Consider the following 18715-nt stretch of genomic DNA (forward strand, 5'->3'; position numbering starts at 1 on the left):
AACCTCTTTGACATTTGTATGAAATACTCCCCCTTCAAGATACCTTGATAAAGTAGGTAACCACAGACTTTCTTTGACATGAGGTTTCTCAACATTTCACACGTTAAAAAGAGACTCCACAAACAAGATGTAGGTCTGATGTGTCTGTTGGCCTCTGTGGCAATGCTTAATCCTTTTAATGTACAGTAAGGCACGTTAAATAGTACCCTTTAAAATCACCCCAAACAAGCATCTAACTACAGTATATCTCAGAATTAGTGCATGAGTTCACACTACGTATTTTATAGGCTAAAAGACAACAGACACAAAACACTACAACAAGTCACTGAAAGGTTCGATTCTGGTGAGAATCTGTGTAAAGATACAAAATGTGGGCAAATTGAGCCCAAGCAATAACTACTTGTTTGCAGAAACCTGCGCTCTGCAATTCCCAATCAGAATTGACCTGCAATGATGTTTTCTGAGTGTTTCTCTGAGGACACAATCCATTAGTCAGACTGTGGTAACCTGACCAACTGCCAGAAACACACACACAAGGCCCAAAGCATGCCAGATTGATGCAAGCCTTTGCCATTCATTAGCATTTGCCCACTCGACAATGTTTTGCCAAGTATAACAGGGATGACACTTGATTTATACAGAGTTCATAGATACTCATCCTCCCTAAACCCCATTTTTGGACTGAATGAGTATTTAATTTCATACTGTAGGCAGAACAAGAAATGAAACATTCATTCACTTGGGCAAACATTAATGAAATTGGATACAATGCCATATTTAGGTCGCAAAGTGTAGGACAAATAGAAGATGAGGGATGGAAATAAAATAAAGAGGAAATGATGAGAAAGATGACAGAGGTGATGCAGCAAGCAATTCATTACAAGACAGGATTTAACTGTAAAAGTAAACAACTGTAAAGATTTAAGATATTAAAAAGGTTTCAGAGAGCCAAAGACAGACTATGGTGATTTATTTTAAAAAAAGAGATTAGCTGTAAGTCTGAAAGCAATAACAATGAGACATGTGCTCTCAGTAGCAACAGGAAAGGTTGTTCTTGCTTAAGCAGAATAATGCTGTACTGTAGGCCAAGTCAAGTGAGTGGGGTAGAAAAAAAAAAAAAAAAAAACGGAAAAAAGGTTTCTGTCCAATCCTGAAATAGTGATCTTTTAGCTGGGGAAGTGCAGCCTGAGCCCAAGGCACGTGGAGTCGTTACATAACATTGTCAGCAGATGGTCTACGCAAGCACAGATTTGTGTGTATGCATTTGTGTGTGACTGAGTGAGTGTCAGAGAAACTGCTATTAATCCAGCCGTGCAAGGAAATGCCTGAACATGTATGGGTGTCTCAGGCTGTCCTTTTGCATTTGCATGAGCGCACATGTGTCTTCAACATACTCCTGCAGCTATGTACTGTAGACAGATCTGTAGCTACATAAAAAGAAAGTGCACTTTATCTGTGACTGCACAAGCAGAAGACGATTTAACTGTATTTGACAAATTGGTATAAAGCCAACTTTAGACTATACTTGGTCTGGTGAATAATCTGCCTTCTAGTTGTTTGTGTTTAGGTATGCATGTTTCATGTGCAGCCTGTGAGCAACCATGAGCATATACATCTGTGGGGGAGGTGTATTGTGCAGCTAGAGACTAACACTAATCCGTTCACCTTCTTTAGTATTCAACAAACGCCCACTGGCATCAGTGCTTTGAGCTAAATATGAGCTAAGCATAAAATACTGCTGACCTGTTCATGTTTGGTAATGGAATATGGATAAAGTCATGTTTACCTTGATCACTGTTTTAGTTTAGTATGTTTGCACGCTAATCCTTTCACATTTTTAGCAATTATAGCGAAACATGAAGTTCAGTTGAGGCCAATGGGAATGTCATTATGATTCCTCTCTCCAGGAGGCATGAATGAAATATTTCGGTCTAGACCACATAAGTGGAGCGACAGACATTGTCATCTGTAGAGCCACACAGTTAGCGTGGGTAAAAATTAACAACAATGATCAAAGAATGGGAGCGTGATGCACATGAGATTAGGTTTTAGCAAAGCATTAATGAAATGAAGAATTAGGAATTTATAAAATTAACTTCCATATGCTCCCCCTGACCCCTTACATGCACCACTGAGCTTCACATAATGAAATGTCTATGTAGTAGACAGTAACACAGCAACAAATATAGAAACACAGATTGAATAAGCTTCCCATGACTACAGCGTATACTGTAATATCCATCAGCTGCTGACTGCAAATCGCTCTGAGCTACATTCTTTGAATAGGTCATCCGATTAGCACACGCTCTCTTTTGCATACAGTAACAATGCATGTAGCTCTATCATCAGGCGGCGAATGGTATGAAAAAGGAATATGAGCAAGGTAAATTACTTTGGACAATCACTAACGAGATGGATGCTGCAGTAGATGTGAAAGTGTGAAATATTGAACTAAAATATCTCCTGAAGTTGTGAAAACACTAATGCTGTCTGAGAACGCCACCTACACTTTCCCTCAGCAAAGTCAATTCAGCTTTAGGCCAAGCTGATGTAGGGCAGCCTCTGTCTTTTTTGGAAACCAAGTGCGATGACAGACAGCGAAGAGAAAGCTCTTACATTGAAGACTGCTGAAACAGCACTGTCATCTCGCAGCTCACTGAAGGGCTGCAGCAGACCCTGGACCAGCATTTGGTGACACAGTTCCTTCGCCTTCTCTTCAGTTGACCCATCTCCATGATGCACACACACCCTGTCCAACAGGGTGCGACCTGAAAACAGAAGATAGATTAAATCCAAGTATAAAACTGGCCTAGACACTACAGAGCCCTCTATGCTGAAAGAGGATGCTGCGAAAAATGTATTCCGATTATAAATGCTTAATTGTATTTTAATACATCTTATTTTTAGATGTTAAAGAGTTGGGGAAAAGTCTCAGTTTCAGATGTGATAATTAAACACCTACACACGTAAACGATGTTCACACCATATACATGTGGGTGACGAGACGTGTTCGTCAACTGTTATTTTGGTCTTAGTGGAAAAAAATTAGTGTGTTTGATGCGTGTGAAGAGAAAACAATTATTGTTTAACGTCATAGGACTGGTTCAATCTATATCCGTATACACTGACTTAAAAAACACAGTAGAATATCTGTCCTGGTAGCAGGTAAAAAAATAGAAACTTGCTTTTCACTGAACCAAAGTAAGAAATAGATGAAAGCGGAAACAAGAAATCCCAGTACAGGACTGGGTCACTGGGAAAGAAAACTCCTGTATTTTTTTTATGAGTGCAGGAGCAGATGAAATCATTAGAGCTTGGAAATGATATCGACTATGTGACATAATCATAGAGCCTAAAAGTAAATGTTGCTGTAGTATTTGACAAAGTCCAGCCCTGACACACTGTGCAGTTGTTAGACTAGCTTAATATTTTTTTTAAGCCTTTTGATTCAGGGGACAGCACCAAATGAATGAATGAATAAAGGTCCCATGACTCATGGTGCTGTAGAGCTGTGTGGGACAAACACTAACGAAGGCTAATGTTGAAAAATTGCGTTTCATAAATTGTGTGATATAATTCACAAAGCAAGGCACAAACATTAAGACAAAAACTTACACGTGATCTAAATCCAATGTGAAATCAGTTTAATTTTAAGCATTTATGTAAATTTGGAATTTGTGCAGTAAGTCTCAAGAATCGTTTTGTCAGATTGTTTGGCTCTTAAATAATTCTTTTCCCCTCCGTCTTCCACTCCTCTTCCCTAGGGGCTGAATGTGGCCTGAAAAACCAAACTATGACATGCAGTGCTGAATTTGTGAGCGACTGAGGGGTGAAATAAACAGTTTGTGAATAAAAACAGGACAGTATGTATCCTTTAGGCTAGATACGCCAAATGCTGATAATGAGTTTTGGGATCCAGTGTACATTTATTTTTTTTGGCTACAGTAAATTCACCTGACAAAATGCAAATGGATCTCATATCATGAGTCATTTTTGTCATGCAGATAAACTGTCACTTGGGTTTAGCATCCACAAGCGTACACTGTGCAAAAGTGTGTGTGTGTGTGTGTGTGTGTGTTGTCCATGCCAGTGAAATCAGAGGATGGCATCGCCATGGGTGGGTGGCAGCATTGTCATTCGGTTCTCTGATTTATTAGCTCAGACAGTAGAGAGCAGCTGAGCTCATGAAAGGCACAGTAACACAAAAGGCGACAGTGTGGCATTGTTTTCTGAGAAGGAGGCATTTGTTCTGGAAACACTACTCAGTAAAGAACCCCCACTGTCTCACCATGGATTTTCATGTGCTATTGTAATTTTAAATCATGCCTTTAGTATGCCCACTGTGATAAATTGTAAGTCACAACTGTTTAAAATACTAAGCTATCTCCATAATCATTTCTTGATACTGGTAATGATAATTGAATAAAGTGTGGTATGAGGTCTGAAGCCAAGCAGGACTCACCTAAGACCATTTGGCTATTGATGGATTATTTGTTTTGTTGGGAGAAAGGTTACTTTTGCGAGAGCAAACAAATCAATTAAATGACTAATGACAGTCTACTACTACAACTTACTGATCCCACTATCCTACTAACATGTATGACTTATATTAACTAAAGCCTGATGTAGATCACATGTCTTTGCTGTAAATCTTCACTGTATAAAAAAAAAATGTTGGCATTTATGTCTGAGCTATATAAAAAAAGGAAATATACTGAAATAGAATATGGGCTTCATCTTCATCTTCAGTATTTACTAAATCTTCACTCCATATTATAAGTGTGCTGTTAATATACTGGATATACTCAGTCGTGAGGATTATTTAATTCCTAATCCTTCATCCCTGCCTCTTCATTACCTTTTGACTCACCTGGTTCCTTTATGATTCAGAATTCAAAAGGCTTCTAACCACTCGTTTACACAGTCCAACTAAGTCAAGTATCATGTTTGTGAAGATTATCAGCCATACAGGTGAGGTCACCAGGACGTTTAGTTATGTGAGTGGACTTCCTGAATTGACTGGTTAGTTTACATAATCAAATATATAACACCAAATGTCTAATTTATATTTCTTTTATAGTCCTGATTGAAGTTTATTTATGGCAACAGTTTAGTTTCCCGTTTCATATGTGACTCACCGGAGAAGACATCCAGGTAGGGTGCTGTAGTGGTGGAGGCCTGGCGTCCGTACTGTGCTCTCCTGGAGCCCAGCGTCCAATATGTTCCACCTGTGTAACTCTTCTGTGGTGTCTCTTGCTCTAGGAATCTGGATCCATCATCATTCCTTTTTCTTATTTCATTCAGCTCTGGGGACCAGTCTGCAGACCCACTAAGGGGCCCAGCAATAGAGGAGGACCTCTGCTTTCGCACCCTAAATCCTTTGGCCCCACTGAGTTCCAATGGAGGAACAATGGCATCCGTTTTCCTGGGTACATGGGGACTAGTAAGGGGTGAGCCAATTGGAGAGGTAAGCTGCCTGGTGGTGGTTTTCACATAGGATGGATGGACTGGAGGGTAGAGTTTGACAGTGGAGGATGAGCTGGAGGACGTCCTCCTAGGCTGAGAAAATGGGGTGTTTTCTGTTGTTAGCTGGCTATTGGAAATACTACTCTTCCTCCTTTTCAGGGACAAGAAGTCCCATTTCCCAGTTTCTTTTTCCTCCTCCCTCTCTATAGACAGGTCCATGCTGCTTGCACTTTTTTGAACCCCCAATGGCCCCGCCCCTGCCGCCACAGGATCTATGCGAACGCATGGTACACATGTATTTTTGCTCTGTGCAGTCAGAATTCCTTCATTATCCTCAGGAAGAAGAACTGGGCTCTCCAGGTCCTCCAGGAGCTCCTCAGCACTCTCATATGAGGGGGTGGTGGCTGCAGTATCAGGGAAGCTATACGTGCTGTTAGTCTTTGGTAAAAGGCTACCACTGCTTCTCTCTGTGTCAGCAGCTGAAGACTGTGGACCAGTCTCGCTGTGGGACTCTGAATCTGATGAATTTCCTGACTTGGGCTTGTTGTGGCTTTCGTTCTCTAATTTCTTATAATCAGTAATTAGCTCTTCAGCTACACAAAAAACTTCTTTATCAAGATTAAATAATTCTTGAGATGTTACCTGCTTGGGAGCTTTATTCCCCTCAGAGCGCAGCCCTTGTGAAAAATGGCCAGTTACCATTTCCAGGACTCTATCGCTGGCCTCACATTGATCTTTTATGGCCTGCTGGATGTCAGAGAGCAGGTCTTCATTTTCTTCTGTGGCTGAGTGAAAACTGTAGAGGTCAGCGTCCGACCCTGAGCTCGTCTTCCGGCCAGTCTCATCCACCAGAGATTGGTGACTGTCTGCAGTGAAGCGGCTTATGTCTCCCTCGACATCTGATAGCATGCCCACCTCATCAGCTGACAGACTCGCCTCTGCACTGGACTTGAGCCCTGCTTGGCCAAGGCGTGATCTCCCATCTTCCAGCATGTCATCCTTAGACAACCCTTTTGCCTTGGACAAACTCTTCCTGATTCTTATTCCAGAAAACACAGAACCCTTTGACTCTGACTTTGATTTCTTTTTACCACCATGCTCTCCTCCTCCTTTACTTATCTTATTGTGAGATTTCTTTAACTTCCCTTCATCAGCATCACCATCACAGGAGACATCCCCTGCTGCTCCACCACTTCCTCCTCCTTTCTTCTGTTTGGTCTCCTGGTTCCCCATACTCTTAAGCAGGCGGACACCCTTGGCTAACAGGCCGTGCTGCCGGGGCCGAGATTGGTCATGATTGGCTTCCTCCTGGGCTGCTACTGATGCTGTTGCTCTGTCGGTCAGAGCCCTTTCAGAGCCGTCTAATCCCTGCTGTCTATCCACCACAGTTGAAAGCAGCTGTGAGGATGATGCTGCCTCCCCCAGCGCCACTGATGCTGATGATGAAAGGAGGAGGAGACTGGCACTGACAGCCTCGGGCTCACTACCACTCACTCCTCGCTCCCCCACCCTCCCCTGCACAGCCTCTCTCGCTCTCTGATCCTTCCTCTGTTTTTGCCCCTCCTTTCTATCCCCATCTGCTCCTGCACACTCTGCTGTCTTGCATAACGGGCTGCTGGTTGAGCGAGCAAGGCGCTGATGCTCCAGAGTGTGCTGCCCTGGTCCATTTTCTACTGAAGGGGAATGAAATTGCATTGGATTCTGCTGCTGATGCTCTAAAATGCATTGTTGCTGCTGCTGATTGAGTAGTGAGTGCTGTTGTTTACGGAGGAGGTTGGTAACACTGCTCTTCCTCCTTCCTTTGAAAGTGGTAGTGAAGAAACTCTCTTTCAGAAAAGGCACTTGGGTCTCCACTGTCTTAATAGTCTGCATCTTGACCACTGTGGCTTCATCCAGAGCCGAGAGGATATAGACAGACTGAATTAAAGAGGAAAAAACATAAATATCACACTGATTTTGGAAATAGTACAGTTAGGCAGTTACAAATTGAAATCAGATGACCAAAACAGTTCTGAAGAGAAAGTTTAGTTTCACTATTGACAACTTGTTCAAACTACCATTTACTTTTTAGGTGATACAAAATGCACCCATGCTTAAGACACAATAACATCATTACAAAACATTACATTTATAAAAATGTCTTACAGTTAATCGTGCACCAAGACATGCCCGTTCAGTGATACCTCTGGGTGTGGTGCAGTCCCAAGTTGAACCTTTTAATACTAATTGATACTAGATTGCGTTTCTAACTTAAAAACTCAAATGTAAAGTATATAAAGAATTAATGTACAAAGTAGCTACAACTAATTAGCAGAAATAAATAAAAATAAAAGTTCCTAAAGAAACTAAATTAGCTTACACATGTACTGAAGTTTCTTCCTACTGAGTGAAAGCATCAAACATTACATAATTACTTTAAAACATAAGTCAAATGTATTAAATGTGGAGGCAAATCAAAGAATCCATGTTTAGAAACATAGGAAATATGTGTACGTACTTGCCTGACTGGTTGTTTCTCCTCAGTGGTTCAGCACTAAGTGGAGAAAACAACACAAATGGATGTTTGTCTTCATCTATGAGCCACTCCTTAGCCATGGGTCACATGAAGCTGGTATTTTCCTCATCACATGTCTGGTGTCCTTGGCTATCTCTCATTAGCACTGTCTAAGACTCCCCTCACTAACTTCATCAGGCCTCATCATGGGAGCATACAAAACTGTGCAACAGTCAAAGACCACTCTTGTTTATCCAGTTTCTTATTAAAATCAGATACTTTGTGCTAATGTTGTATTTGCAGGATCACATTTAATCAGCAAAATAAATATATAATCCAGAACCACACACAATATCAAATTGATCAGTATTTTCCACTTTTGCTTTGGTGTACCCTGGAGCCACTTTTAGGCCCATCCTTCTAATCAGCAAACGGGAGTCAGCTGTGTCCTTCCAACAAAAGCTGCTGCCAGACGGGTCCGTGAGCAACATCTCTAATTCAAACAGCAGCATTTGAAAGTGGAATAAAAATGTAATTGGTTAAAACTGAAAGATTATAACAAGGCTGAGAAAAAAGTGAAGTTCTATTAATAATGCCAGTAGTGTTAGGTCTTTCTACCGAAAAAGAAAAAGAGATCAAGTTCCACACTTCACAGTAGAAACACACAGGTGTTTTTGTCAACTGTTTCCCTGAGTATTGTTAGTGCATCAACATTAGGGACCATATGAAGCTGTTTAATTTAAGGGCACAATCTGAAGTGTTGAAGAAAGGTTCCTATAACTGTTCATACTACAGACTTAAGGTTGTTCTAGGTGTAATATAAATTTTAAAGAGGTAACAAGATTTGATTTTCAAATATTAGTGATATATGTTGGAAAATCAAACATTTTTCTATAATAAAGGAATTTGACAGTGAGTGACAGGAAATTCATTGTACAGCAGAACAACAGCACAGTATATTGGCAGCTGGCAGAATATTGAATTGTAAAGGTTGGTGTATAATTTTCTAGCTGTACAAATAATATAAAAATAATTAAGTTTTGTCAATAACAAATAATAATTAAGATCTGGAAGATCTCTGGTCTCTGACTTATGCACATTTTGACAATGAAATAAAGTATCAATATTCCCTTTGAATATCCATAGCTGATGTAGAATAAATAAAAACAAATGCCTCACAACAAATTCAAATTTGCAGAGTAAATTACTAAAATATTAATTAAAAGTTATTTGTTAAAATATAATAAATAACATACACCTGGTTAAATTAAGATTATACACATAGAAAATAGATATAATATATATAGATAAAATAAAAATAACACAATCCTGTCTTTTGGCACAAAAAACAGATCATGTCTACCAATGTTTGTTTTGTTTTGTTTATTAACTTAAAATATGAGTATGAATGGCATACTTGAAATTTAACAAAATGTTTGTGTTCACCATTTTTTACATTCCCAATATTTAAGTACAAAAATCTTATATTTCCATGAAGAATGTATTATGACACTGAAGCACGTTGTCTTTAAAGCAGATATGGGGTTTTAAAAAATACCTTTTGCATACAGCACGTCAGTCATACTGTTATATATGACAATTGCATCCAACATAAAATTCAACTAATTCTTCAATATGCCACTTGTCATAATACATGTTATCCTTTGCCTTCAATGTCTTTCATACAATATTCATATTAAAAAACATGGGTGTCACAACAATGTAAAAAAACACAAAAAAACAAAAACACAATCTACCTAAAATAAGAATAGTATAATGTGCATTACAGAGAAAAAAATAAAATAAATTCTTTCCTTAGGTGTCATATGTAGTGCTCATCCACTTTGTATAGAATATAAAAACCTGATGTAATGTAGACCAAGACAGCTATCAGTTCTATTTACAAATCCACTGCTTTAAGTCACAATAATACTATAAAATAGGAAATACTCCACTCATAAATCATATTAATTTCTCATACAACGTTAAATTGTATTTTTTGAATGATTGTGTCCATTCAATTTTACGCGACTGTAAGAGAAGTCAATCCATTTAATAAAACAGGATTAGAATGAAATAATCGCCACACCATTCTGATAAAAATTGTCATTTTTGTCTTCATACAGTGTATTAGCAGATGAGACTGTGATGCCGCATTGTAAAAGTTAGACTCACAGTGAACCACCCTGGACAACAGATCTTTCTCAAGCCACTAGAGGCTGCCATTGCTCTACTATATTAAAGATGTCTAGCTTCTTGCAAAACGTTCCTTTGATGTGTCATTTTGTAGAAATGTAAAAGATAGTGTAAAACCAAAAAACACATTTTATAAATGAGCATATTTGTGTGTGCAATAAATCATTGTGTATCAAGTCAGAAATATCCAAATGTTCACAAACAGTATATTTTCATTGTATAATCATTACTCTGGACAAAAAAAAAAAAGAAAAGTCAAAAACGCAAATACATAAATCACAACCAATGTACTTATCGTCTCCACCATTAAAACCACAACAATCACACACAAACACAACAGCAGTTCACTGACTGTGGTGCCACACATAATATTCACAACTCAGTTCATTAAAATAATCATTTGAATCATTTTCAGACTGGCTCAAAATCTCAGGAATATCTATAAAACCAAAGATGAATATCACAAAATAACAGATCTCTTTTGACTGAAAGTAAGGACACAATTCAAGAACTTTTTTATATTCCGTCAGACACAGGAAAGCTTGTAGCCATGTAGAAAGGCCATGTACTACAATGTAATAAAAACACAAGCCAATAAAGAGAATGGCAGGTTAGATCAGTACAACGTAGAAGCCCATGAACACAAAATTGTTTTTGTCTTGGCTTTCCATGACATATTACAGATACATAGTTTTGTTTTAAATGCAAAACCACTCTGCACATTACAAATTTAGCTACCCACAGAGAAATGATAAGAAATGTAAATCCCCAACCCGTGACAAAGATATCCTTTCCCCTAGTGTCAACTGCACTTCAATAATTCTCTTGCAACGCATTTTAAAGCCCTTTTCTATTATTTTCTATCATATCATTTTCTCTCAGTTGTAACAGTGTGAAATGGTGAGAAGTTCTTCAAGGACAGAGGGAAAATTTTCATCTCTGCACCTCAACTTACACAACCCTTCAAGTACATACACAGCTTTGCTAAATGAATGCACCAATACAGACACATACCTCAAGATCACCACAAGGGATTGCTGTGTTTGACATACCAGCAGAGGAACCCATTAAGGATCTGTAGGAAAAGAAACTCCACACAAACAACTATGTAGGTGCTTTTTCCTTTCCTTGTTCTGTGTTAAAGTTTCAGTTCTCTGATAGCAACCATCCAAACTTCATCTCCTTTACGTGGACTCCTTGGGAACCCTCCTGTGGAAGACCACTGACTGCTTCTGCTGGAACTGCTGCTTTCTCCTTTTTTTCTGGTCCCAACGGCACAGCAATATCATCTTAAAGGTTGTACGAAATGTCTTGTTGCACAGGGCGTAGCACATGGGGTTGACTGTGCTGTTGACGTAGCATAGCCAGTACCCTACTGCCCAGAGGGTCTCTGGGATACAGTCTTTACAGAAGGCATTGATCAGCACCATGATGTTGTAAGGTGTCCATGTGATGATGAAAGCAAAAAGGATGGCACTGAGAGTTTGAGCTGCCTTCTTTTCCTTCACTAATGACATGCGCTTTCTCTTGGTGATCTGAGTCCGAGCCCGGGCTGCAAAACGTTTTGCCAGAGCTGCCTCTTTGAAGGACATTGGGACAGACGGAGACTTTGAGGACATGCTGGTGGTACTGTCGGTGGCAGTGTTGGTTGATGGCGCACCATCCAGAGAGCCTTGGTTAGAGGTATCCTGGATGGCAGGCATTGACTGAAGCTTGCGTGAACAGAAACGTTGGTGGTAGCTATTTTCTGAACTGTTTGCTCCATCAGGAGTAGTGGCAGCAGTGTTGTTGGTGGCGATCGCTGAGACGCTGTCTCGGTTAAAATCTGCTGGCCTAAGGGGATCCTCCTCTGAGGCTGCATCCAGATCCTCACATGAAGTGAGCTGGGAATTTACTGCAGCTTTTATACCAGGCAGGCTGAGAACAATGGAGAAAATAGCATGACTCTGGGAAATCATCTCTCTCCCCCCACAGTCCTCATCCTCTGAAGACCCAGACTGGTCCAACGAAACTGCAGCGTCATTGTTGTTCCAGCTGTCGCTACTGCTCTGGTCTGGATCCTTTTCCCCCTGCCTGGTACTACCAGGTCTCCAAGAACGAACCCCTGGCCAGCAGTGGAAGCGGCCAACTAACTCCTGACATGTGCTCTTTCTCTTGGACAGCCTGGTCAGCTCATAGCTGCTGCAGCTTCTTGAACTTCCTGTCTGATGGACAAAACGGGATCTCTCGCCCCCACTATTTCCACCTCTTCCCCCTATCCCACCACGACCCTCTGAACCCTGCAGCCCTGCTAACTCTTTAGAACGGTTCTGGGTCTCTTTGTAAATGCGCCAGTAGAGAACACTCATTATTGTCACAGGCAGGTAGAAAGCCGCGATGGCTGTGCAGAAGGTTATAGTGGGTTCTGAGAGAAACTGAATATAGCATTGATTTGAGGGTACCGTCCTTTCACCCTCAAAATACTGCCATAGCAGGATGGCCGGGGCCCACAGAACAAGAGAAACAAACCAGGCAAGGCTGATCATGATCACAGCTCGCTTTGTGGTCCGTTTGGCCCGGTAGGTCAAAGGCCTGGTGATGGAAAAGTAGCGATCAAAGCTGATGACCAGTAGGTTCATAACTGATGCATTGCTGGCCACATAGTCTATAGCTAGCCATAGGTCACAGGCCCAGTTGCCCATAGCCCAGTAGCCCATCACAAGATATGTTGTGTACAGGTTCATGGAGATGACCCCTATGATGAGGTCAGCCACAGCCAGACTCAACAAAAAGTAGTTATTGACTGTCTTTAGCTGGCGATTAACCTTGAAGGATACCACTACCAGGATGTTGCCGATGATTGTGACCAGTGACAGCATGCCTGTCAGCAAGACAATAAGAACAACTTGCCACACTTGGTGGCCCCCCAAGGGATTGAGGGGTGTAGTGTTGTTCCTAGTTTGGGATTCTGGGGTAAAGTTTAAGAGTGGGCTGGTTGAAGAGGAGTTATTGTCTAGTGTATTCCCATGAAAACCTGCCCAGGAGGGTCCTCCAGTTCCTCCTTGGTGAAGAGCATTGGACTGTGGGTAGTCTCCAGCCACCGTAGGTAATGTGTTGGCAGTCAGGAAGAGACCAGGGTCTGTGCTGTTGGAGCTCATTGTTATGTCCTGGCATATTCTGCAGACAGAGAAAGGAGGGGGTAGAACAGGCAGAGAAAATGAAATGGAGAAAGAACACATGAGTAGTCATTCCTATCTGTATCCAGCAGGTGACACTAGAAACCTATTCTACAAAGCCGGGTGTCTAGACGTATGGGTCTAATTTGTCTTTCCTGTTAAAAAAAAATCACTCAACTTCACATGTAGATGATCAGTATGCACAAAGTAAATGCATTTCGAGCCACATATTAAATTACTACTTGACATCTGAAGCAACATGTATCGACAGCCAACACTTTCACTGAGAGGGAATGATTGCAATCAAGACTGGTTTCTTACGACACTCAGCGAATTGCGGCCTTTCACTTACACTTTCCCCACATGGCCTAGTTTGTAAAGATGACTGTGTTTGGATTTCACCTTGCACAACATTAGGCTTTGACCAGGTGAGGTTTTCTGTCCTCAGATCAGGTGGTGTGGTGTTGATTAAAAATTTAAGCCTGGTGTCTATTGTCAACTGAGGTGTCTGCTGTGGTGTCAGTCTGTCACTAAAACACTATTGCCACTCAAACTCTGCTGATGTTTTTCTAAAATATGAACATGACAAAAGCAGTTACCTGTCTGTAATGTGACACTGATTACTTTATTAGCTACAGTTAGTGTATAATATTATGTAGGCATCAAGTACGAGGTTGGAAAAACTGCATTGTTTGGTAAAAACAATGAAGGGAAAAAGGAAATAATTGAACTGAAGAAGCACTTTATAACCTTGGGAGGTATTCTGACACTTGGTTCTGTCTGAATCCAGAGGTCGAATCCACAGAATGGCTTATAAAGCAAATTGATGGTAATAATTAATTTGTTACCAGATTAGACCATGTGTTCTACAAGTCCTTAAAGAAAGAGACGGTTGACGATTTTAAGCAGAGAAAACTGTGCAGAGACAAAAACTAATGGTGAAACAGATAAAGAGAAAAGAGAAAATAACACCATAAGTGTTAATAACAGCATGATGCCGAAGAGAATGAATTAACTTTTGTATGATTGGGGATCACTTCACAACACAAATGCAAACAATAAACAGGAGTTCCCGCTGTTTGTGTCAAAACAGTTCTTCGTGAAATGGATAATAAGATGAGGAACTGCCATTTTAAAGCAGCATGGCCTGTCCAATTTAGATTTTGATATGCAATCATTTCTAATTGCAATGGTGTTTTGCATTCATACGTATGTGTGCATGGAAATGTGAGTTGCAAGCATAAAATAGATGAAATAGAAGAAAATTTGTTGTATAAGTGTTTCTCTGGTTAAAATGTATAGTCATGTAGAAAGCAGAATTATATAAAGACACTGTAACAGACATTATATATTGTCTTTGGAATATAATAAAACTAAATGAAGTGGATGGGTGTAGCTTAATGGGGGTAATTTAACTCTGGGTGACTGTGTAGAGCAGAGCATGCCACCCTGTGCCTTCCCTTTACTGTAAAAGCAATTAACATGATGTTGTTCCACTGATATGTCAGACAATAGTTCATTTTAAACCTGAACCATCCTGTGTTACGGGAACAAATAACAACCAGTTACCATGGGAGACAACAAAAACAACTAACCCACCCAAACTGCTGCACATACTCCATTTACACAAGTATGCTGGCAAATACACATAAGCACAGCCATAGCAGGACAAAACTGTATAAAACCACAATCGCATACACACCATTTCATTCCACTGGGAAAAGGTATTTGACGCATAGTGTTACACCTGTGCCTTCCCATAATCTCAAACCTCCCGCAGAGCTGTTAAAGAACCCCAGTAGCCAGCAGCGATAGCCATTTCTGACACTGAGTGTGCACTGCTACTACAATTATCAGGAGGCTCTCTGCTATCTCTACTGCAGACACATATCTCTGCGTCGATGCAAATGCAAGAAAGTTTAAAGAAGATGCATGAAGAAGTATATGAAAAAAAAAACAGAAACAGAGAATTGTAGAGTACAAAAATGCATTTAGATAAAAAAAAAACAAAAGAAAAATTAAACAACTTAAAATTGGGTATGAGAACAACAATGCCTGCAAGAATAAATGTAAAGAACATTTATGACAAAACGTTCAAAGGCTTTAAGAAAAGAAAGTCTACTTTTAACTCTTCAAAGCCAATTCTACTGCACATTTAAGACAGCAATGTGTTGCTAATGAGTGTTAAACATCTTTTAATTGGCTTACAAGGGCAAAATGTGTCTGTGTGAAGATAAGGGCTTAAACAGTAGGGAAATCAGTCTTTCATCTGCTACCTTGACTTGCTGAAAAATAAAATTAGAAAAACAAATTAGCAAAGCAAAATTATACAAATAAAAGCATGGTGCTTAAGTGTCTTGTCTAGGGAACATAGCCATGGGAGGCTTGTAGAACAGTGAAGGAAGACCTTCAGGGAAAAGACCAAATGTCAGAGTCCCTGTACCTATTCAAGAGTCGTACAGGATTGCAAACACTGAGCTTAAATAATATACAATATGCAATATGTAAGATGTAAGTCTACATGTTTATACTGTTTACTCATGAACAACATTGATTTGACCACACAGACACAAATATTTATACATGGAACATAAAAGCCCTGCTGTTGCTTCAGATTGCAATTGTGAACTGCCATAAATTTACATCTGTAATCCCCTGGGAGCAGAAACTAGCTTCACAGCAGAGCTAGAGCTTTTTTTGTATTGTTTGTTTTGCCCTAAAACTGAACTGATCAAGCTTTTGCAGATGAAAACCGTATGAAGCAGATGACAACATCCTTTTCCAACAAGGGAAGGTTAGCTAGACCTTTGACAACCAGCTGTTATTACAGTGAAGCCCGTACAGTGTCTATTTCTCTCTCCACGTTAAGCCTTATATCTTAACTTTGATTCCCAGGCACGTAGGTGTGATAGTTTCAGGTATACTGCGAGAAAGATCGATACTCGTTTTCTGTGTTGCAACACAAAGTGTTCACTGACATTTTGAAGCATTTGTCCCAGCAGGTTTGGACAGTGCAAGTTGGGTGCAAGGATCCATCTAAATGAGTGGGTGACTAATACCTGACCATTTTAGGTTTCTATTTTCAGTAATTAAATTAGTAGAACATTGATACAGCCAGATGAAGTCCAGCAAGAATAATTCATGTTGAAAAGTACATTTTAATAAAGGTTAAAGCTGCTAGAATTTGAATCTTGGTCTGCAGCTCTTTGAATACCACAGCATACCATCAGCTACACAGATGTTGTTACATTTGTCTAACAACAACACAAAAAATGTAATTTTTATGATTATTTGCATACATATAGTCTGTCCTGTCTCGTCTAAAACCTTGCTATTGTAGCACCTGCTGGATCTGAGACAGACATCTGGGGACAGACAGGGGTGTAAGCAGTTTTACATAACAATAATTTGTTGTAAAAACATTTCGGGCATAAGCAACTTGAACACTAAAAAAGCTTCTGCCAAACAAGACAAAACCAGATTCAACCATGAACACAAACAAATGACATCTGGCCTCTACAGGCGGAGAAAAACTAATTAACAATTGGAGAGCTGGATTGAACTGGCAAAACTAAAGTTATCAGGCATTGGCAATCCCAAGAGAAGTACTACACACTGAATGCATGAATATTTAGTTAACCCAGCAAAGCTGCAGCAGTGACTGTGAACACTATCACTAGCTGGGTCGTGCAGCATTGTCATACAGTCGGAAGATTTCTGCCTTGTGGCAAGAAAAGAGACAGCAACTTTAGGAGCAACTCAGGACTTCAAACAATGATACAATGACCATGTTCTAAAAGCCTTCTGCTAAATCTCATAAAGATGTGTTATTTAGAAAACAATCCACTAGACTGTGGCAGTTGAGCCTCTGCTATTCTTCAAAGCAGAATGATATGGTCTTACATTGTAGGCAAAAACAATCAAAGACACCTAATGCCATGCCTAATCTAGGTTTTACTGAGTGTATAAGGTGGTGAGAGGGCTTGTTTCAGGGTGAAATGTGATCAGGCAAGTAATGCTACAACACCGACTGCTGGAGGAGTTATCGATTTCCATCTATTGAGTGATGCAGCCTAGCTGATAAACAAAACCTGGAGCAGACCAACTCTGACCCAGAAGTTTTATCTTACATTTGCAAACGCTACACCAACAGATGATGTAATCTGCATCTGCAGCAACATTTGCTAAAAACAGACCTAAAGAAGTCATTTCTAGAATATCACAGACAATGGACAGTCTGTCCCATAGATATATATCCAGTAGCATACTGATAGTAATCACAAAGTCATTACTACAGCTCTGCACCAATGATTCCCAGCTCAGTAAATATGCATGTGTTCAGTCTCCATGTCAGCATAGATTAGATAGAGTCCATATATACACTAATTTATCGTTACATTGCTTCAGAGGCATAAAAGTAATGCCTGTTTAAAGTAAGCACTTCAAAAAGTTTATTGAATGTGTGAGAATTTTCTCACACGTTACACATCTTCCAGTATACTGAGCATGAGATGGTAGTAGTAACTATAGTCTGTTGCTCTTTCCCCACCACATCTGACATCTGGTGCAGTGAAATATCAGAGCCAGCTTGACAATGCATTTTGTAGACTCCTAAATATGTCAAGTTCTATTTTTCCCTGGGCCCTTGCACGGGACGTTTTTGCTGTGAACATTAGAGTTATTTAATTATGTTACTTTAAGTCAACACAAAGCTCTTTATGACAAAAAAAACTTGAATACAGGCAGGATATTGATAAAACTACATAGGATGGCTGTTTAAAAGCAGTTAAAAATAATAATAAATTTCCTTTTTACTGATTTGTTCTCTCTATAGCTAGATGTGATATAATAAATGGCTAATTATTTATTATTTATAATTACACCAGGTAGAGGGTCTGAAGTGGTAGTGAAGCCCTGTCCTTCATAAAAGAAAAGGGACTGTAGTTGCACAGGATGAGCTAAATCTATCACAAGCTGGTGATGATGAGGCTGCTGCCAGAAGATGGTGGCAAGTGTTGTGATACAGCACAAGGCCATCTGTCAGGTACTCACTGCTGACAAGAACAAGCATTTAGTGCCTACTTGGCAGGAGATGGACTTACTAAAGTCCCTGAGTGATGCTCTAAGTCGACTTTTAAAGTTCAAAGATTTTCAGTCAGGCAAATGTTAAGCGAGTTTCATAATGTGAAGCCTTTACCGCACTTCCTCCTAACAAACCTTGAGATGATGACTCGACAGTTCATAAAAGACGTGCACCATCGTGGTCTGTCTCCATGAGAAATATGACAAAACAAAAGATGAGTTACTGGACAAGCAATGTACTTGCTGGTGGAGACACGCTGATGCCAGCAAAATGAGAGGGTGTGTGTTGGTAGGAGGTCGACAATGATCCAAAAACTGTGAA

At 40.0% G+C, this 18715-nt stretch overlaps 2 protein-coding genes across 3 annotated transcripts in view; both read right to left on the bottom strand.

Annotated features, from left to right (window-relative positions):
• Nucleotides 1–7979, bottom strand: part of LOC113159317 (formin-2) — a 35642-nt gene extending 27663 nt beyond the window's left edge. The window contains exons 1-3 of the mRNA XM_026355943.1: nt 7964–7979; nt 5139–7383; nt 2617–2768 (exon numbers count right to left, since the gene is read on the bottom strand). Coding sequence (XP_026211728.1) covers nt 2617–2768; nt 5139–7338 — 2352 coding nt within the window. The 5' untranslated portion in view covers nt 7339–7383; nt 7964–7979. The remainder of the gene's footprint in view (nt 1–2616; nt 2769–5138; nt 7384–7963) is intronic.
• Nucleotides 7980–9378: 1399 nt separating this feature from the next.
• Nucleotides 9379–18715, bottom strand: part of chrm3a (cholinergic receptor, muscarinic 3a) — a 68342-nt gene continuing 59005 nt past the window's right edge. For both annotated transcript variants that reach the window (XM_026353792.1, XM_026353790.1), the window contains one exon: nt 9379–13312. In XM_026353792.1, coding sequence (XP_026209577.1) covers nt 11341–13293 — 1953 coding nt within the window. In that variant the 5' untranslated portion in view covers nt 13294–13312 and the 3' untranslated portion in view covers nt 9379–11340. The remainder of the gene's footprint in view (nt 13313–18715) is intronic.

The sequence above is a fragment of the Anabas testudineus genome, chromosome 15 (genome assembly GCF_900324465.2).
Source record: "Anabas testudineus chromosome 15, fAnaTes1.2, whole genome shotgun sequence".
Classification (NCBI taxonomy): domain Eukaryota; kingdom Metazoa; phylum Chordata; class Actinopteri; order Anabantiformes; family Anabantidae; genus Anabas; species Anabas testudineus.